The following is a 22,291-nucleotide window of genomic DNA, read 5'->3' as shown; positions in this document are numbered from 1 at the left end:
GCTGAGTCGGTCTTCATCTGAGTTCTGCATCTCAGAGCGAGTAGTTGAAGTGAACTCCAGTAGATGATGAAGACCATGAGATGCTTCTGAAAGCTCAGGAAAAATACTGAACATTCAAGTTTTATATGTGAACACGAATGTCCTTGTAGACTTTTAAAATACAGGCTGTCCCTGCAGTCTGGACACAGGAAATCTCTTTAACTAGGATGTTTTTGCCTCCACAGATTAAATGTGGTTTATCCTTCAGCAGGTCGACTCTTTCTTCTTCCAGTCCAGCTCTGGACCGACCCGTTCTGGACGTTGGATCAGGAGCCTTTAGATGTTTAGACCTGGATGAGAAGGTCCAGGATGGAGGGAGCTGCTTTCAGTCTAGTGTGCAATTTTCATTTTGTGTCTTATTTTTCTCGTTTTGTGGATTATTTCTGTGGTTTTGTGTCATATTAGTGTCATTTTGTGTCTCGTATGTGTTGTTTCATGCCTTCTTTGTATCATTTTGTCTTTTTGTAATTTTGTGTCACTTTGTGACACACAACAACATCAACAGCACACAAAATGAATTTGGAGATAGTCTTCAGATGTTCAGTGCTCTCAGAAATCTGACCTTGGGTCTCATTTTTCTTTTATATCGCACTTTAGTCTTGAATATATGTCACTTTATGTCTTGTTTTTGTCGTTGTGTGTCACATTAGTGTCATTTTGTGTCTCGTATGTGTTGTTTTGTGTCTTGTTTGTGTCATTTTGTCTTATTTTTATAATTTGGAGATAGTATTTACATGTAGGGACAGAAATGATCCCATAAATCTGACCTTCTGGTGTCATTTTTCTTTTCTATCTCACTTTTGTCTAAAACAAAAGTAAATCACAAATATAAATGTAGTACAGAGACAAACTGCATCTTATCAAAAAAAAAATAGTTTGGTTGTTCATATTTCACTGCTGAGACAGAATGCTTAGTTTTAGCTACAAATTATCAGTATTTGCAGAAATTAACTGCTAGTTTTAAAACATTGCAAATAATTGTGCGTTCCAAACCCTCACATTGTGTTTTTCTTCTGGGTATTTCTGTTTTTCTCTACAGATCTGCTGCATCAGAAACACAAATGGACTGGGTCAGGTTGAGAACAGTCGTTTACTCTGTGAGCTCCACATGACGCTGATTTACAGGAGATCTACAGCCAGCAGTACGACACACAAAACATTGTACAGCTCAAATACAAACAGGACATCTCATAAGGTGCTTCGTTACACGCAACAGGAATGTTATGAAAAATGTCCACAGATCCTACAGAGACAGCAGTACTGCATCTATCCCATAATATAAAACAATCTACACAAAAATAGAGCAGCTATGTACAGATGGAGACTATTTACAGCGTCTAGATCAGGCTGAGGGCAACAGCAACATATTTATACTGCAAATATATAGATTTATGCCAGATTCATGTACAGACGGTGAAAGTTCAGGAGCGACTGGCTGGAATCAGCAGCTGCAATCAGCAGCTGGAATCTGCAGCTGGAATCTGCAGCTGGAATCAGCAGCTGGAATCTGCAGCTGGAATCTGCAGCTGGAATCAGCAGCTGGAATCTGCAGCAGCTGCAATCTGCAGCAGCTGGAATCTGCAGCAGCTGCAATCAGCAGCTGCTGCAATCAGCAGCTGCTGCAATCAGCAGCTGGACATCTGCAGCAGCTGCTCCTTGAACTGCTGAGCGTGGTGAGACAGCTCCGTCACTCGGTCCACCATCTCCTGGATGGCGGCAGTGTTTGGGTAGTTCAGAGCCGCCGTCTTAGTGGCGGCCACCACCGTCTTCAGCAGGTCACACAGCACGTTGCTGGAGTTCATCACCCTGTTGGCCACCTCTGGGGCCGAGGCCTGCCGGGACAGAGTGTCTCCGATGAACACCAGCTTGTGGGCGCTGAGGATCACGAACTTGCTGTGAGCCACGAAGATGCGGGGAGGCTGTCCGGCGCCGACGCAGCCGAAGAAGGCGTCGACGGCGCTGAGCAGCGTGACGAAGTGCTGCTCGCACTGATCGGAGTAGAAGCCCAGCAGCTGGCGGTCCCTGGAGCAGAGCGGGGTGGAGGGGCCGACGGAGGGGCCGACGGAGGGGCCGACGGAGGGGCCGACGGAGGGGCCGACGGAGGGGCCGACGGAGGGGCCGACGGAGGGGTCCGGGGAGGACAGCACCGAGCCTTGGTGTGAAATCCACTGAGTGATGTCGTTCTCCACGGGTTTGATCACTTCCTGCTCCAGCTTCTTGAACTGATTGATCTGTGGAGGTGAAAGGATTCAGGTTAGACTCAGTTTAGACCAACATGATTCACTCACACTCAGGCTGATAGCACTGGAACTGTCACATCTACCTCAAAAACCACTGTGATTATTTTATAAATAAATAAATAAAAAACTGTCTTCAGAAGAGACATGCTTTACATAAAAACATCACGCTCAACTAAAAATAAAAGACGGGGGTGTAAAGCTTGTTTTATGCTTGAAGCTCCACATGGATGAACTACTTGTTTCATTTCGTTTTGTGTTTCATTAGTGTCATTTTGTGTCTTGTTTGTGTTGTTTTGTGTGTTGTTTGTGTCATTTTGTCTTATTTTTATAATTTTGTGTTTCATTTTTGTCATTATATGTATTATTGTCTTCAACAAGCTCTGTTAAAAAACACTAGTTTTATGTTGTTCATGTTTCACTACTGAGAGAGAATGCTTAGTTTTGCCCGCAAATATATTAATATTTGCAGAAATTCACTGCTAGTTTTTAAAAAAATGCAAACAATTGGACGTTTCAAACCCTCATATTGCAAAAAGCCACAAAAAGCCACAAAAGGATGCTAAAATAACACAAAAAGACAGAAAAAAGACACAAAAGAATGCTAAAATAACAGAAAAATGACACAAAAGACAAAAATTTTTTGTTTCATTTTTGTATTATTGCTGTAGTTTTGCCTGTCATATTAGTGACATTTTGTGTCTCATATGTGTTGTTTTGTGTCTTGTTTGTGTTATTTTGTCTTATTTTTATAATTTTGTCTCATTTTTGTCGTTACATGTATAATTTTTGTCGTTACATGTATAATTTTTGTCGTTACATGTATAATTTTTGTCGTTACATGTATAATTTTTGTCGTTACATGTATCATTTTTGTCGTTACATGTATCATTTTTGTCGTTTTGAGTCTAATTTTTGTCATTTTGTGTCTTATTTTTGTCGTTTTCTGTCTTGCTTATGGTGTTTTGTCTTATTTTTATAATTTTGTTTCTTGTTTATGTTGTTGTGTGTCACTTTGTGACACACAACAACAAAAACATCGCACAAAATGAATTTGGAGATAGTATTTAGAGTATTTAGGGACAGAAATGACCCCATAAATCTGACCTTCTGGTGTCACTTTTCTTTTATATCCCACTTTAGTCTTGAATTTATGTCTTGTTTTTGTCATTTTGTCATATTTTTATGATTTTGTATCCGGTTTATGTTGTTTCGTGTCTCTTTGGGACAGTTGTGTCTCCTTTCTGGTGTTTTTCTATTTCATTCTTGTCATGTTGTTTCTAATTTTTAGAACGTTATTTTTTTTTTACTCTGATTTACTCTGACTGAGGAACTGAAGCACCTGAGAAATAAACTGTGATGAAATATTGACTGGTTTGGTTGTACAGACCAACAGAAAACCCTAGATTTGAATCTCTGAATACCATTTATTTAATATTAGAGCGATGATTAACTGAGTATTTAATGGATTAATCACAGCTGAAAGCTTCTCATCAATATTCTGAATATTTTCTGGATCCTTTTCTCGTCTGAAACATTAAATTGGACAAAACATTTGACTTCTTGGGCTTTGGGAAACATCAATTAACATTTTTCACCATTTTCTGACATTTTAGAGACCAAACAACTGATCAGTAATTATAAAATAGTTCACAGATTAGTGGACAATTGAAATATTGATTAGTTGGAGCCCCAATTTAACATTCAGTGTTAAAAACACGTTGGTTCTTTTTACAGGAAATTCCAGTTCTCTGACGTCTTAAATACTTTAAACTGTCTTTAGAGTAAAAGTTTAAGGTCACACTCCCTGCTTCTAACCCTGGTAAACATTCGTTGAAATAAATATTCTGTTACTTTAGGAAATCAAACATTAATTGCATATCTTAAAATGAGCATATTAAGTAGCGTTAACAGACACTGTAATGGACTAACAGCTGGAGAGCTTCAGCAGAGGGATGAAGAATTAGTTTATCAAACCTAGATTAGGTCATAATAAAGTCAGGATGTTGAAGAATCGATTGGTTGGATTAACTTTGCCGTCCCATGAGGACAAATGTCTGAAAATCTGCCGTTTGGGACAGAAGGAATTAGAAAAGCGTCTCCAGTGACGTCTGATCAAAAGGAAATTAATCTGCAGCTTTTTTCAGTTCATTAAAACGTCAAATATTTGTTGGTTCCAGCTCCTGGAATATCAGGATTAGCTTCATGTTTAAACATATAATGTATTTATAACAGTGGAGGAGATATTTATTTAGTTTTGGGTCGAATTTAACAAGCAATTGAAGTAAATGATGAAGTTAAAGCCACAAAACATGATTTCAAGAGAATTAAAACTAGTAATTCATCAGTGAAACTAATTTCTCTACAATATCCTGATTACGTACGAAGAGTTTAACCCTAAAACTCAGCTGTGTGGGTTTGATTTGATCAGATTTAACGGACAGAAATGACCCTAAAGCTGTAATCAGATACTAATTTAGATGTTTTTAAACCCTGAGTGCAGCAGTGAAGTAAAAACTGTAAGAAGGGCAAAGAAAAAACCCCAGACAGTGTGAAATAGTCAAAGATGTTTGGTGGAAATATCTAGGTAGAAAGCTGATTCGGGGGCTTTAATCTCCGGCCAAACCAAACAGGAGACGGAGAAAGTCAAAATGCAGGTCCTGAAGGACCGAGGCCTTTCCATACCCAAAGCCGATAATTTGGACGAATATTAACACCGCCTTGTTTCCACGAGCCTCTTTCTCAGTTTGTATGGGACTGATCACATTTATGTTGAATTTGAGAGAACACAAGAGTCTGATTTCCTTTGACGTTTGTCTCATTGTCTCTCCTCCACACCTGTAAAGATGGAACTCACCTGTTCCTGACCCAGCTGAACCTGACTCTGCTTGATGATGTTTTCTTTCTCCAGCAGCTCCTTCTGCTGACGTTCAAAGTCTTCTTTGCCCTGTTGAAGATGACAGATATGTAAGAAACACTCAGATTGACTGCAGTTTGATCTGTGATGAACATAAATGAGGTTTTCTCTCTTCGGGGGGTAAATAAAGCTCTGAGGGGGAAAAGAAGCTGTGCAAAAGCCTGGATGGTAGGTTTAGGGGTAGCTGTAGGGTTAGGGGTAGTTGTAGGGTTTATAAGGTTAAGGTTAGTTGTAGGGTTTGTAGAGTTGGGGTTAGTTGTAGGGTTTGTAGGTTGGGGTTAGTTGTAGAGTTTGTAGGTTGGGGTTAGTTGTAGGGTTTGGAGGGTTAGAGTTACTGTTTCTAACAGAACCTGTGGATTTAGGACTAAAAGTCTGCAAGCATGGGTTCATTTTAACATCTCTGTATGCAGATGTGAACATTTCTGATCTGAACATCTGAAACTAGATCCACAGATGCTGATCTTGAAGAGTTAAAACTGACACAGACTGGACCAGTTTTCTACTGAATCGCATAAAGTTCCTGTAATCACTAAAGTTCTACAACGACTTAAATGTCCTAATGTGAGATGTTCTGTGGTTTACCTGCAGGTGAACGTAGTCGTAGTCCTCCATCCAGCTCTTCACACACTTCTCGCTGTTGTTCATGTTGTCTTTGTCCTGGCTGGAGGGAACCGGGAAGGGTTTGGTCGGACCTCCATAGTTGTCGTTCTCTGAGGATGGGGAAGTCAGCGGGTGGATCAGGTTCTCGTCAGGTGAGCTGCCTACAGAGTACGACCCGTCCAGGTGTGTCCTCCTGAACAGCAGCTCAGCGTTGCTGCCTATCGTGGAGGCCAGCTGCTTGGCGTCATCGGGGACTGTCCTGGAGACCATGACGAAGCGGTCCAGGTCATCCGTCTTGTTGTGGTGCTTTCCAGACGAGGCGAGGGCGTTCAGGGCCCAGCTGCAGTTCTCCAGGACCTGGTAGATCTGCAGGAGGATCTGCTGCGAGTCCTCCAGCCGTCCCAGCTGCCTCCTGAGCTTACTGTGCAGACTGGAGTCTGACAGAGACGTGGCGTTAGCGGCAGCTCCTCTACCGAACACAATGAAGTCTCCCAGAGCAGCTCGGACTCGGTCCAGCACAGTGCGGACGTCGTTGGCGTGGCGCTCCATGAAGGGAAAAGTCCTCCAGTGAGGCGAAGCTGCCATTGAGTGTACAGCCCCGACAGAGACGTCCACCGCTTGCTGCAGGCGGTACAGCCTCTGCACGGCGGCGTCCAGGTCCAGGGCAAGGCGGCCCTCCGAGCTGGAGCCGGTGGAGGACGAGGAGGTGGACATGCTGCTGCGAGTGCTGCCGGTGCTGGAGAAGGACAGCCGGTTGACGCCATCCGTCACGTCGGCCACCGTACGGCCGTCCTGAGCCGGGATGTCGTAGATTCCTTTACTGGGATCTCTGTGCTGGGAGGGCTGGACGCCGCGGGGGATGTCGTACACGTCCTGCTGAGACCCCGCCCCCGAATGAAGGGCGGGTGGAGGGACGTCGTAGATGCCTTCGTTGCTGTTGGTGTTTGGGTGTTGGTGGTGGGCAGAAGGGTCGGAGCTGGGGGGGAAGTCGTAGAGGGACTGGGGGCTCTGTGCTGGTTTGGTGAGGGCAGCTGGAGGGACATCGTAGATGCCTTCCTGCTTGTGCTTGAGAGGCTGCGGGAAGTCGTAGTTCCCCTCTTGGAGGGCAGGATTAGTCCTACAAGGGGGCACCGAGTAGACCTGCAGGGGGACCACAGGAATTAGGGTTTATATACAAAACAGTGTGTATGTTTATGGTTGTTGTGTAATGACTGTTGGTGGCCAAACAAGAGCATGCCCAGACAATGGCTGCAGTGGTGATTAGTGGTTGGCAGACATAAACAAAACTTCTATAACACATGAACATTTACAAATACTGTATATTAATCTTATTTTTATTAAAAACAGACTAAAGGTTTGGTAAAAATAGTGTCCAGCACAACGATTCAGCGAGTGTGTCCCTGTAGATGACTGAAAAGGTCAGAAACTACCTCCTTGCTGTCTACATGCTCTTCCTATAAATGATGAAACTATGACTGATGTGGTGCATTTGGTTTCTTAAATGGTTGAAACTGTTTGAATTGTGAGGTTTTATGCTTTTAAATGAGGCCAGAATACATCAGCAATGTTTCTATTCAGCTCATATTTAGGTTGGGGGTCTAGACGTTGGTGTTCATTGAGGTCTAGATGTTCACTGGGGTCCAGATTTTGGTGTTCAGAGTAACAAGCTGCTTCATGTTGAGTTTTACCAACATTTATCATGTTCACATACGCTACTGTTCAACAGTTTGGGGTCATCCAGACAATTCCATGTTTTCCATTAAACTCCCACTTTTATTCATGTGCTAACATAACTGCACAAGGGTTTTCTAATCATCAATGAGCCTTTCAACACCATTAGCTAACACAATGTAGCATTAGAACACAGGAGTGATGGTTGCTGGAAATGTTCCTCTGTACCTCTATGGAGATATTCCATTAAAAATCAGCTGTTTCCAGCTAGAATAGTCATTTACCACATTAACAATGTCTACACTGGATTTGTCATTCATTTAATGGTGTCTTCATTGAAAAAAAAAAGCTTTTTTTTCACAAATAAGGACATTTATAAGTGATCCCAGACTGTTGAACAGTAGTGTATAACATTGAAGAAATTATCTGGAAAGAGTCGGCTGGAAGCTCCATTTACATGCATGTCGGTGGGTTTTCTTTGGTTTTTACTCAGAAGTTTTGCAGTTGGAGTTTGAGGAAGTGAAAAACCTTCTGGCTCGTGTAGATACTATATTTGAAACCTCAGTTTCTGCTTTTGATTCCTTCCTCTAAAGCAGCATCCGAGTCCAACAAAGCTCAACAAAGTGTGTGACGAATGCAGCCCTGAGCATGATGGGAGTGAATAAAATGGTGGCCTGTAAGTGATTTCCAGCTAGACAGGCCTGCCCAAGCTGTAATTAAGAACGACGCAAATAACAGGTCCCGGCATATTTCAGGTTATTACAAACAAACTGATGGCGCTCTGCCTGGTGAAACCTTAGAGGCTCTGGAAACAGAACAGTTACGTCCTTGACGTTTTCCTTTTTTTTTTTCCTGCTGGAGAGTTCAGACACGGAGCCATACTCAGGGAGTTTTGGTTAAACTCTACTGGCAGCAAAGGCTTTCATTTAGGGCGGCCACAAGAATGCCATAAATATGACATTTGACGTATTATTATTCATTTAATGTGGACAATTAAGAGAAATAGGAGGAACTGTGTCAATAAACATAAAATAACATTTTCCGGACATAAGTGGCTTTCTTAATTTGGCTTTATTTTACTGAAACAAAGATCCTTTCATTGTGTCCAAACCAGACCAGTGGTTAAATGTTCTCTTACCCCTTGTGAGGACGGAGGTATGTCGTAAACTCCTTGTGTCCTGAGGTCCATTTGTGACGGAGGAACATCATAGACTCCCTGGTTACTGGCTCCGGCTGGTTGACCCGAGAACATCTGACCAGGTGGAATATCGTAGACCTGGAACATGGAAGAATGTAAAACAAACGCGTCATATATGGGACAAAGAGTCACACAAAGAATCAATGTGGTCTTTAAGTATAGTCGATTGAATATTACTTGGAAAGATCCAAATTTGCCGACAAAAACACACAAAACTACCAGAAAATGGGTCAAAATTAATTTGAAAGACCCAAATTTTCCAACAAAAATATGCAAAATCTCTAGAAAATGGACCAAAATTACTTTGAAAAATCCAAATTTGGTAACAAAAACATGCAAAATCGCCCCAAAAAGAATCAAAATTGCTTTGAAAGATCCAAAATTGCCAACAAAAACACACAAAACTACCAGAAAATGGACCAAAATTACTTTGAAAGATGCAAATTTTCCAACAAAAACATGCAAAATCATCACAAAATGGGCCAAAATTACAACAAAACAGGTGAAATTGCACCAAAAACTCTAAATCACCACAAAAAAACACAACAAAAAAGTCCACAAAGACATACAAAATCACCATAAAAAAAATCTAAACTCACCACAAAAGAGTCACACAAAGAATCAATGTGGTCTTTAAGTGTAGTCGATTGACTTTGCAGGCTTTTATTGTGTAGGAACTCTTTTTACCGACTGCGTGGCAGTAAACCAAGCTGTAAACACAACTTTTGACCTCGATAGCAAACTGTTAATTACAGAGCAGCTTTATCATTCAGGTAGAGTTGAGTTTTACTTTAGTATTTGCTTTGTTTTGGCCTGTTTTCGCTGCTGAGTGAAATAGTGTAAATCTCTAGCTGTGTGTGAGAGTTTTTTAGCTGAAAAATGATGTTTTAGAAGCAAATCAACAGACTGATATTAAAACTTACAGCTAAATTCACAGAAAGCTGCAGATTTTAATGAAAAAACATCGATTACAGCCACTTTAAAAGTCGCTGCATCAGTGGGTGAGATTAACATCAGCAGCAGTTTTTAGCTCAAGGTGAGATGACAAGACAAAACTCTGACTGTGAAAGATCCTTTTCTCAGAAAATAAGGTCAGAGAAGCGAAGAGCAGAACAGGATATGTGGTCGATGAAGGAAGCAGCTTTCTCGCTTTGACAGATGCAGAGCTTCAGTTGATCTGCCTGAAAGCATCCTGCTGATATTTCGGCTTGTTTGAAAGATTACTTTATTACTTTTAATCTCAACATCTGCAGTAGGTTGGAGCTGAGATCCCAGAAGCAGCAGTTTAAGCTTTAAAACAGCAACAGGCCGATCAGAGTGTTGCTAAATTACACATCATGCATGCTTTGCATTACTGTGGAACATTCTGAAATCCAGCCTCAGTGGTTTGAGATGTTTAAAATATTTTCCTTACTGTTTCATTTCTGTCTGGTATGAAAATCAAACGGCACAATCTTGAAATAATTTTAGGCCACTGCACTCATGTTTGTCAGTGTTTTATTGTCTTTGCTGAATGATTAGTCACCAAACGGAAATAAACACAAGTCGATGGAAGAATTCTGAAACAACGGTCGGCATAGTGGTTCCACAAAAGTAGGAGATATTTGCAAGAATGGTTTACCATAAAAAGATGAAAAACTACCACAGAAAATGGCAAAACTACCCCAAAGACTCACAAAAACTGGTAATATTACCACAAATAGACACAAAATCACACCAAAAAGAACCAAAACTACTTTGAAAGATTCAAAATTTGCAACAAAAACGTGCAAAAATACCACAAAATGGACCAAAATGACCACAAAACAGGTGAAATTGTGACAAAACTCAAAATGACCACAAAAAACACGACAAAAAAAGGCCAAAAAGGTCACAGTGACACAAAATCACCATAAAAAGATCTAAAATCACCAAAAAAGACCCAAAATTACAACAGAAAAAAATGAAAATCACCATAAAAAGATGACATATTACCACAAAAAGTGGCAAAACTACCCAAAAGACTCAATTTTGCCAGAACAATCAAGTAAAATGACCACAAATAGACACAAAATCACCACAAAAACAGCCAAAAATGCTCTGAAAGATCTAAATCTGCAAACAAAAACATGTAAAATCACCACAAAATGAACCAAAATTACCACAAAACAGGTGAAATTGCAACAAAAACTCTAAATTGCCACAAAAAAACACTACAAAGCGTTAAAACTACCCCAAAGACTCAATTTTGCCACAAAAACAGGTGATATTACCACAAATAGACACAAAATCATCCCAAAAAGCACCGAAACTACCTTGAAAGATTCAAATTTGCTAACAAAAACATGCAAAATCACCATAAAATGGAACAAAATCATCACAAAATGGACCAAAACTACTTTGAACATGAAAACATGCAGAAGCATTGGTGTCTTCCTTAAATAAGTAAACTGATGTTGTGGGATAAGTGCTATGAAGTGTTTTATTTGAGTTTTCCTGCTGTGTGTGATCACAGAATGCTTCTGAAGGAGTTGGTTTCAGTGTGAATGTTCAGATCATTGGGTTGTTTGGAGGCTCCTCCAGTAGTCGGTGATGTTGTGTTGATGCTGTGGAACAGGAGAACCTACCCCCTGGGACCTGCTGGGTGGGACGTCGTAGAGGTCCTGCTGGTTGTGCTGTCCAGGGCTGTAGCAGTAGGACTGTCCCACTCTGGTCGGGGTCACCACCTGTCCATCACAAACAAACAACAACATGATTCCAGCGGCTCTCAGGCTGCTGTCCCGCTGCCTCTCATTCGCCTTTCCTTCTTTTCTAGTCCTCAGATGAGCCAGAAGCAGTAAATGATCAGAGATATTCTCTGACAGCATCCTCCAGAAACCCAGGTCAGAAACAGAAACCAGCTGTTAAATGAGCATCATCTCTGGTTTCAGTCAACTTGATGCTCAAATAGTGAAAAAATACCTCATTAAACTGCAACAAATGATTATTTCCTCTATTGATTCATCCGATGCTGATTTTCTGTCTTATTACGGAGTTGTTTTGTTTATAAAATATCAGAAAACCATAATATGGCATCTTTAAATGTCATCCTCAAAATATTTGTGTAAGTTGGTGTAAAACTTCACTGGAGATGTCATCAAAAATATGCAAAAACACCACAAAATGGACCAAAATTTCTTTCAAAGATCCACATTTACCAGCAAAAACATGCACAATCACCCCAAAAAGAATCAAAACTACTCTGAAAGATCCAAACTGGCCAACCAAAACATGCAAAAACACCACAAAATGGATCAAAATTACCACAAAATGAGCCAAAATTACCACAAAATGGACCAAAATTACCACGAAATGGACCAAAATTACCACAAAATGGACCAAAATGATACCTTTAAATGTCTTAAATCCCCAAAATATGCGTGTAAATTGGCGTAGAACCTCACCGGAGATGTTAAAACAACCACATTTGGTATTTTAGGTGTGAAAAACGACTGAAATTTTTATTAAAGCGGATGATTAAACAATCAATTGTATAAAAAGCAAATCAAAACATCAGCAGTGTGGAAATGAAAACAGGACAAAGAACAAGACCTGGTGAAATACGGTGTTTTAATTTTGATAATGTAATAAAACCAAAACTTTCTCAGTATTATCTTTCTAAAGTTCGCTAACTGGAGCTAGCTTCTGTTAGCTTGTTTAAGCTATTTTCCATTCAACTTTTTATAACTTTTCTTTTCAAAGTTGCTATTTTATTGGTCTAAAAGCTGAAAAGCCAAAACTCAGACTGTAGCACCAAAACCCCAGAGCTGCATTTTTCATTTGTATTTTTTCCTTTTTAAAAAGTTCAACAGTCGTCATTTAAAGGCCTAAAATCCAAAACATAAGATCAGAAGAGGAAAGCTTTTTAGCTGAAGATAGGCGTCATTAGCTAGCATTAGCTACTAGTAACAAACAAAGGAAGGCTAAACCGCCAAGCACCTGAATTTATTGAAGAGTTTATTAAAGTCAACAAGGTTTGGTTCGACTCCAACTGTTTTATTAATTTATTCTGAGGGTGTAATATTTGAAGGCTAGAGAGCTCAGTCCTCCTCCAAGGCTGCTGATTCCCCCATACGTCAGAAATGCAGCATTTGTTTATTAGTTATTCATGATCAGAAATCACAGCAACATAGAATGTGTCCATTTAATATAGATGAACTCACAAACTAAATGACCTTGCTCTGAGCACAGGTGTGTGTTCTGCATGTGTACGTTATGTACGGATACCGGATCACGTGACCTAAATATGTAGCAGGCAGCAGGAATTGATGGGACTCAGAAACACCCCCACAGTTTAATCAGTTGATCCTTGGATCATTTCTGATGGATAAGTCCTGATAAGTCCTCAGTGGTGGATTTGTAGTAGGATCACAATCATGTGATCATCAGCAGGCAGCTGATGTAGTGTTCACTGGTTGTCATGGTTACAATGACGCCATGCTGCTATCTGGCAATAATACAGAAATCTGTAACAAATCTGTGGATCCAGACTATAAGCTGCATCACTGACAAAATCTAATCACTTGTTCCTTGTGTCATTTCTGACCTTCCCTGAAGATTTCATCCAGATCTGTTACTCTGTTTTTGAGTGATGTTGCTGACAGACAGACAGACAGACAGATGGACAGACAGACAGATGGGCAGACAGACAGACAGACAGACAGACAGACAGACCAATGAGCCAAACCTTCAGCAAACTGACTGGTGAAATTACAGTTCCTCTTTTCATCCTCAGAAGGACGTGTCGTTCCTAAACTCAGCTGGCTTATTCTACAGATCTAAATATGTTTAGAAGTATAAGCGGTGCATTAATCTGAATCTTCTTCCTGTTATTATTTTCGACAGTAGTAAGTCCAACTTGATGTAGATGCTACATCTTTGACTGAGCGATAAATAACAACAGCATGGTTCCACCTCTGAAGAAGATGAATCTTAAAAAAGATCCTCTGATGGTTTAAAGTGAACATGAGCAGATCCAGGAGCAGCTGTTTGTTCTTCTGCTGGATGCGTTTAGAGACGGGATGATGAATTCAGCGACAGGAATGCCAGCGATGAACACCTTAAATCAGGGCGACCTTGTTCAGATGGGCCTGATGAGAACCAGATGGACTACCGTCAGACTCACATGAATGGCATTCCTTTCCATACTAGGCAACTCTTTTTCCGTCCCTCGGCGTTCCCTTTCTTCCACCTCGGTCGCCTTTTTCATAAATCTCTTCTCCAAACTGTCCTCAGGAACATTAATCCCACTCTGAGGTTAAACGTCTCACAGACGGTGTTATGATTTTAACTGGACTGGACAGAGACTCGGGTCTGGATTCTTATTGGTCCCCAGAGACGCTGCGCTGCCAGGAACCCTCATATGGTTCCTGTCATGGTTCCTGTCCTGGTTCCTAGCCTGGTTCCTGTCATGGTTCCTGTCCTGGTTCCTATCCTGGTTCCTATCCTGGTTCCTGTCCTGGTTCCTGTCCTGGTTCTGCTCATGGTTCCTGTCCTGGTTCCTAGCCTGGTTCCTAGCCTGGTTCCTGTCCTGGTTCCTATCCTAGTTCCTGTCCTGGTTCCTAGCCTGGTTCCTGTCCTGGTTCCTATCCTAGTTCCTGTCCTGGTTCCTATCCTGGTCCCTGTCCTGGTTCCTATCTTGGTTCCTATCCTAGTTCCTGTCCATGTTCCTATCCTAGTTCCTGTCCTGGTTCCTAGCCTGGTTCCTGTCCTGGTTCCTATCCTAGTTCCTGTCCTGGTTCCTATCCTAGTTCCTGTCCTGGTTCCTAGCCTGGTTCCTGTCCTGGTTCCTATCCTAGTTCCTGTCCTGGTTCCTATCCTGGTCCCTGTCCTGGTTCCTATCTTGGTTCCTATCCTAGTTCCTGTCCTGGTTCCTATCCTAGTTCCTGTCCTGGTTCCTAGCCTGGTTCCTGTCCTGGTTCCTATCCTAGTTCCTGTCCTGGTTCCTATCCTAGTTCCTGTCCTGGTTCCTAGCCTGGTTCCTGTCCTGGTTCCTATCCTAGTTCCTGTCCTGGTTCCTATCCTGGTCCCTGTCGTGGTTCCTATCTTGGTTCCTATCCTAGTTCCTGTCCTGGTTCCTATCCTAGTTCCTGTCCTGGTTCCTAGCTTGGTTCCTGTCCTGGTTCCTATCCTAGTTCCTGTCCTGGTTCCTATCCTGGTCCCTGTCCTGGTTCCTATCTTGGTTCCTGTCCTGGAGGCTAATGAATCCTGCTGGGCCGTAGTAGAGGAGCTCTGGGATGGAGGAGGACATTCCCTGGATTTCTGAGTGTCTGATGCAGCGCGGAGGAGGAGGAGGAGATCCTGGATCAGGAGGAGATCCTGGATCAGGAGGAGGAGATCCTGGATCAGGAGGAGGAGGAGATCCTGGATCAGGAGGAGAAGGAGATCCTGGATCAGGAGGAGGAGATCCTGGTTCCGGAGGAGGAGGAGATCCTGGATCAGGAGGAGTAGGAGATCCTGGATCAGGAGGTGTGGAGCGACTGATTAGGCTGATGGGAAGAGAGGAGGGAAACTGATAGAAAGTTACCAGGGTCAGAGGATCACAGAGAGTTTGTGTTTGGTTTTTTCCAGCAGTAATCTGTCTGCACCATGGGGTGAATATTCCAGAGCTCTATTAAATCCTACAGGGCAGAATCCTGGAGTTTAAGGAGGCTGTTCAGTGATGACTCCACCAGAGACTCCTGAATCCAGGCGGTACTACGATAAAAATACCCGTCCACTCATAAAACCGTCCTCCATTCAAACGTACGAGTTTAAAACTGTTTTCACAAACCGCTGCTGAAGTTTTACTGGTTTATTGCTCGACTGATTCACATTAGTTTTATGTTTTATTCACTTTTTATTAGCTGAACTGCAGTATTGTGGAATATTCTGGACTTTGTTTTCCCAGTGTAGCTCTTTGGCTGAAACAGAACAACTCCGTCACATCTCAGTTTCCAGCTCTATAGTCACAGATTTCTCTTAGAAATTCAGCTCGAGTTGTTCCCACTCAAAAGAAGAGATGGATCTCGAAATGTGACCTCGTTTTATTCCCTACATGGAGGGATTACTTTGTCTGTTAATGCTAGTTAGCATTAGCGGCAAAACTTTTCTTTTTACTCTGCCAAGGAATGCAGCAGAGTTATGTGACGATCAGCGTACGTCTGTCTGTCTGTCAGCAACATTACTCTAAAACAGACCAACAGATTTGGATTAAATTTTCAGGGAAGGTCAGAAATGACACAAGGACCAAGTGACTAGATTTTGACAGTGATGCAGCTTATAGTCTGGATCCACGGATTTGTTACAGATTTCTGTATCATTACCAGATAGCAGCACGGCGTCACTGTAACCATGACAACAAGTGAACACTACATCAGCTGCCTGCTGATGATCACATGATTGTGATCCCACTACAAATCCACCACTGAAGACTTATCAGGACTTATCCATCAGAAATGATCCAAGGAACAACTACATAATTTACACATGCATAACACACAGCTGTGCTCAGAGCAAGGTCATTTAGTTTGTGGGTTCATCTATAATAATATATTGGACACATTCTATGTTGCTGTGATTTCTGATCATCAATAACTAATAAATAAATGCTGGATTTCTGACATATGGGGGAATGAGCAGCCTTGGAGGAGGACTGAGCTCTCTGAGGGCTTTTCTTGTTGTCCAAGTTGCTTAAAAAATGATCCAAAATTACTTGAAAATGATCCAGAATTACAGAAAATTTTCCAGAAATGATCTAAAACGATGAAAATTTGCTCAGAATGACATGAAAATAGTCTAAAATGTCTGGAAAATGATCCAAAGTCACTCAGAATTTCTCTCAAATGATTAAAAATGATCCAGAATGACTGAAAATTTGCATAATGATAATCGGCATCTGTCTGTCTGTCTGTCTGTGCAGATGTGTTGGAATGAAATGAGACATTTAAAGGCTTCCAGAGTATCCAGAGCCAGCAGACAGGGAGCTAACCTTCCACTGAGCTACTACAAAGTGATGCTTTCTAAAAGGTCACTTTTCCCGGCTGCAGTCCCCTGAGTCTAGCCTGTTAGCATTCGATAGCAGGAAGTCTGGACTGGGCTGTCACAGCGAGGTGTCAGCTGAACACCTCCCTGACCTTCCTGCAGGTAGATGTCGCTGCTTCCAGAAGCTCTGTGGCCTTCACAGGCTCATTTATTTCCCATCTGCTCCCTGTGTTTACCCAGCAGGCTGGAGCTCTAGCGGGTAAATATTCACCACGTCCAATGAGGCTGGAGATGACATCATGAAGAGCTGGGGGACTGAGCAAACATTAGTTCCTCTCAGGTGATCGGAGCTCAGGATTCCTTCATGGTGGGACTTAAAGAGGAGCCTGAGGAGCTAATGCAGGCTCGCTTGTCTACTTTTTGTCATTTTGTTGCTGGCTTTGGTCATTTTTGGTCTTGTTTGTTCCATTTATGTTATTTCTTTTCTCGTTTTTTGTCGTTTGTCTCTTATTTTGTGGTTTTGTGTCTCATTTTTGTCATTTTGCCCTTGATTTTAGTGATATTTTGTCGTTTTTATCGTTTTTGTTGTTTTTCGTCTGACTTTTGTCATTTGTCTCATGTTTTTGTCATTTTGTGTTTCTTGCTTGTGTTGTTTATCTATGTTTTTGTAATTTTCTTGCTCGCTTTTGTCACTTTTTTGTCTCGTTTTTGTCATTTGTCCTGGTTTTGTTGCTGTGTAACTTCATTTTTCAAATTTTTTGTCTCTTTCTGTTTTGTTCCGTGCCGTTTGTCTCATTTTTTGTCGTTTTGTGTGTCAAACATTAGCCGTGGCCTTCACCACATCTCCACCCAGACGGGAGGTTTTGGCAGCGGCGCTCCTCTCCACCAGCACCAGAACAACAAACAAGGGAATATCTTCTAGAGGAACGCTGCTCTTCCTTCCAGCCTCCTGCCAAGAAGCCGTTTGGAAACTCGCCCGACTCACTCAGACGCCGTATGTTGGTTTGTTCTCTCCTCTTATTGGAAAACCTTCGTTGTTGGCGTGTTTTCCACCAGTCTGGGTTCGTTGTGGGTGAATTAATGCGCCTGTGTGATCTGATTTAACAGGAAGTCATCATTTCACACCTTTTCATTGGTTTCATGCTCACCAACCACTTCCCCCGGCTAATAGCTCGCTAACAGACTGCTCTCTGTTGAATCTCATCCATCCGTCACCTTCTTCACACCTTCTCATCTCCTCTTTATCATCCGTCTCATAGAGTCCTCTGTCAGCGCCGTTGGTTCACCTTTTAACCCTGCAGAGCCCAGCGCAGCTACGATTACACATTCATGTTTGACTGGTAGAGTGCAAACCACATCAGATAGATACAGAAACACAAAACAACAAAACCAGAAACAAAACGACAAAAACGTGAGACAAATGACAAAAGTCAGACAAAAAAAGACAAAAAACAACAAACACGAGACAAAATATTACAAAAATGAGACACAAAGAAAAACAAAAATGACAAAAATTGAGACAAATGACACGAAACAAAACGAAAGAGACAAAAAATTACACAAAAAAGTTACACAGCGACAAAACAATGGACAAATGACACAAACAAGACAAAAAATGGCAAAAGCGAGAAACAAAACAACAAAAACTGACAAAAAAGACAAAAAAATAACAAAAACAAGACAAAATATTGCAATAAATGAAACAAACGACACGAAACAAAACAAAAGATAAAAAATTTGACAAAAAAGTTACAAAGCGACAAAACAATGGAGAAATGACACAAACAAGACAAAAAAAGACAAACGTGAGAACCACTAAATGACAAAAAAATAGATAAACAACACAAGCGATACACAAAGGAAACCCAAAACGACAAAAACGAGAAACAAAATGACAAAAACACGAGACAAACAACAAAAGTCAAATTAAAAAAGACAAAATCAACAATAAACAGACAAAATACTACAGAAAAAGGACACAAAACGACAAAAAACAATGAAAAAAGCTAAACACAAAATGACAAAAATAAGACAAAAAACACAAGCAAGACAAAAACGGGACACAAAAGAACAAAGAACAATCTAGTATTTTACTTTCTGATCCAAACAACTTGTCATGGTCTAGAAATTATTTTAAATTTATAGTTTTACTAATTTACAGTCTACAGTTAATATCTGCGAGATAAAAAGGAAACACAAAATGATAAAAACATGAAACAAATGACAAAAATAAGACAAAAAAGACAATAAAAAACCCAACAATAACAAGACAAAATATGACAAAAATGAGACACAAAACAGACAAAAAATTAGACAAAAAAGTTAGGGAGACAGAAAAATGGACAAGCGACAAAAGCGAGAAACAAAACACCAAAAAAATAGACAAACAACAAAAGTCAGACAAAAAGAGACAAAAAACAACAAAAACAAGACAAAATACTACAAAGATGAGACAAAAAACAACAAAAGAACAATCTAGTATTTTACTTTCTGATCTAAACAACTTGTCATTGTCTAGAAATTATTTTAAATTTATAGTTTTACTAATTTACAATCTGCAGTTAATGTCTTCTCTGTAATTTTTACACTTTGAGGACCGGATCTGACCCTCTGGAGGACCGCTTTTGGCCCACGGGCCTCATGTTGGACACCCCTGACTTAAAGGATTAATGAGGAAAATCTGAATCACAGTCTGATGATGTTTTTACAGTAGAATAGCTTGACTTTTTTAACAGACGTTAAAAAAGTCACGCTATTCGAAAGTAAGAGATGACAAAATGGACATAATCCATGATGTTTTCCAGTGTTGCTCCTCCTCCTCCAGCTAATTAATGCAGCTAATTAAGTCCTGAATCCGTCTCTGTAACACGTCCAAACAGCTAAACCCAAACAGACAGCAGCTTCATGAGCAGCATTAAAGGAGAACAGAGCTGTTCTAGCTCTAATAAGGATCATCCTCTGTGATCAAAGCAGCTTTTTAATCCATGATTATCAGAAAAGAAGAAACATTAAGAGATGTTTGCTTTCTAAGAAAAATACAGAAAACCCTCTGACTTCTCAGAATGAGAAAATGTATAAAAATACAGCCGAGTTCCAGCAGTAATGTGTTCCAAAATTTGGTTAAAAACTGTAAAATCTGATGTTTCTGGCGCCACAAACAAGAATAACAACTAAGAATGGACTTCTGGTAATTAAACACTTTACAGCAGCTGAGAATATTTAACTTTACAAAGATGCCCTGAGATTAATATTAATACATTAAGACTTTTTTACATTCAGAAAATCTGGTTTTCCTTGATTCCTGAAACCTCACATTGCTGAACGCTAGTGTATGTCCAAGATGATAGAAATTTCTCTAAAACTACTTAAAAATATTCCCAGGTAACTTAAAACTCCTCTAGGTTTGATGGATGGATGATGATGGATGGATGGATGATGGTTGGATGATGGTTGGATGGATGGATGGACAGATGGATGGATAGACGGATGGATGGATGGATAGACGGATGAACGGAAAGATGGATGGATGGATGGATGGATGGATGGATGGATGGATGGATGGATGGATGGATAAATTAACTGTAGCTAACAGTATTTTAATGCAGCGTTGCAGGAAACCTTTTAGTATCATTCATCAGGAATGAAATCAGCCGTCCAGACCGTTAGCATGCTAACGTCTCTAAAGTACTACTGAGGCTGAATGTCATCTGTTTGTAGATATTTGTTCATAAACCGATGTTTTGGAAAAACTGGAATTTGAAAGTTAATATTTGGCCTTTTGTTGGCTTTATTAGACCAGTTAGTAGAGAGAAGAAGACCTGCAGCAAAGGACCGTGAGCTGGAATCGAACCCAGGATGCTACATCTCCTGTTCATGGGTCGTTTGCTCAACCAGTGGAGCTATCTGGACACCTGAAAACTGCAACTTTGAGGTGAGGATGAGAAGATTAGGGCAGCAGAGTTGTTCTGTTGCTCCTCTGCAGTAGATTTCACAGCGTTGAGATATTCCCGTCGGTGCACCGACACACCAACGTGGTCCAACCCAGACCCGGCCGTGAGGCTCCAAATGCCACAACTGACCTCAGTCTGGCTTCTTAGATGTAAATAATTCCTGGTGTTCTGCCTCCTCGGCGATGTGAAACTGAATCCATTTGGGTTTTGGATCGTTGGTCGGATAAAAAAGGACACGTCAGTTTGGGTTTTTGTAAACGGTCTCCTGTCTTCTCTCGTCCTTCCTCTGCTACTTTATCACTTTCTCCACTTTCAACTTTCCACAGGAGAAAGTCCTCTCAGCATTCTCACTGCAGAGCACATTACTGCTGCTGATTTATGATCTCAGCCCAGCGATTCATCACCGACCCAACAATGGAGAGAAGGAGTCGGCCTCCTCCAGGAAGGAATAACTCACTGATCCGCTGCCGTGATTCGGCAGAAAAACTACGGCCGAGAAACAAACACGCCATTCATTCCACCTGACCTGGACTCTTTGAAAGGAGGGTTTATCAAGGTGGACGGCACGCCTAGCAGCTCTGCAGTTATCAGAGCACTTCCTGGAGCTGTGTGGGAGTTTATTGGACCTTTTGTTGCACCTCTTTGTGGCAGATTGGATCTATGGGATGGAGGAAATGCCCAAACAAGGAGCAGATCTCCAGAGAGCAGGAAGTGAGGAATGAAAGGCGTCTGGAAGGAGTCGATAAGAGTCGATATGTGAACTCTGAACCGTCCTCAGCGAGGTCTGAGTCAGAGGAGGAAGCTTCCTCTCTGAGTGACTCTCATTTATGAAACTCTTCTAGGTTTCATTCCTCCCTATTTGTGTCTTTATTAACAGCTGCTTACGTTCAGCACTACTCTGGACTGAATTTGGAAAAAGAGCTTTCAGCTTCACCGCCCGATCGGCATGAAATACTTTACAGACTGAACTGAAGCCGTCTGAATTTATTCCACTTCAACCAGTGGTGTCAAACTCGTCTTAGTTCAGTCCAGTCTGATCTCCAGTAAAACCAGTAAAACCACAGCAGAATAACCTAGAAATAACCACAACTCCTAATGGTTCCTTTGTTTTACTGCAGAAATGTTCACATTTAAGGAATTATCTTTTTACTAAACATCATGAACAACCTGAAATTTATGAAGAAAAATAAATTCAGTTTCATCAACATTCAGCCTCAGTTTATCATTTCCACATTACAACTTCCAGATCACAGAGTGTCGACAAAGAAACACAACATTTAGTCACCTGGAACTGAACCAGAGAGGATTTACTGGAGGATCAAAAGTCAGACAAAAAAAAGACAAAAAAAACAACAAAAACAGGACAAAAATATGACAAAAATAAGACACAAAATGACAAAAAAATGAGACAAATGAAACAAAACAAAAAAGAGACAAAACATTAGACAAAAAAGTTACAAAGCAACAAAAAAATGGACAAACGACAAAAACGAGACAAAAAACAATGAATAGAGCAAAACACAAAATGACAAAAATAAGACAATAAACAAAAGCAAGACAAAAATGAGACACAAAACAACAAAAGAACAATGAGCAGCCTAGTATTTTACTTTATGACCAAAACAACTTGTCATGGTCTAGAAATGATTTTAAATTTATAGTTTTACTAATTTACAATCTGCAGTTAATGTCTTCTCTG

General features: G+C 40.9%; 1 protein-coding gene across 1 annotated transcript in view; it reads right to left on the bottom strand.

Annotated features, from left to right (window-relative positions):
- Positions 1-1,110: 1,110 nt before the first annotated feature.
- nedd9 (neural precursor cell expressed, developmentally down-regulated 9) overlaps positions 1,111-22,291 on the bottom strand; it is a 55,285-nt gene continuing 34,104 nt past the window's right edge. Inside the window, exons 3-7 of the mRNA XM_055017670.1 lie at positions 11,269-11,367; positions 8,603-8,740; positions 5,776-6,933; positions 5,134-5,223; positions 1,111-2,270 (exon numbers count right to left, since the gene is read on the bottom strand). Coding sequence (XP_054873645.1) covers positions 1,665-2,270; positions 5,134-5,223; positions 5,776-6,933; positions 8,603-8,740; positions 11,269-11,367 — 2,091 coding nt within the window. The 3' untranslated portion in view covers positions 1,111-1,664. The remainder of the gene's footprint in view (positions 2,271-5,133; positions 5,224-5,775; positions 6,934-8,602; positions 8,741-11,268; positions 11,368-22,291) is intronic.

This window comes from Amphiprion ocellaris, chromosome 15, assembly GCF_022539595.1.
Source record: "Amphiprion ocellaris isolate individual 3 ecotype Okinawa chromosome 15, ASM2253959v1, whole genome shotgun sequence".
Classification (NCBI taxonomy): Eukaryota; Metazoa; Chordata; class Actinopteri; family Pomacentridae; genus Amphiprion; species Amphiprion ocellaris.
Note: the sequence above shows the minus strand (reverse complement) of the source record. Positions and strands in the feature narration are given on the sequence as shown.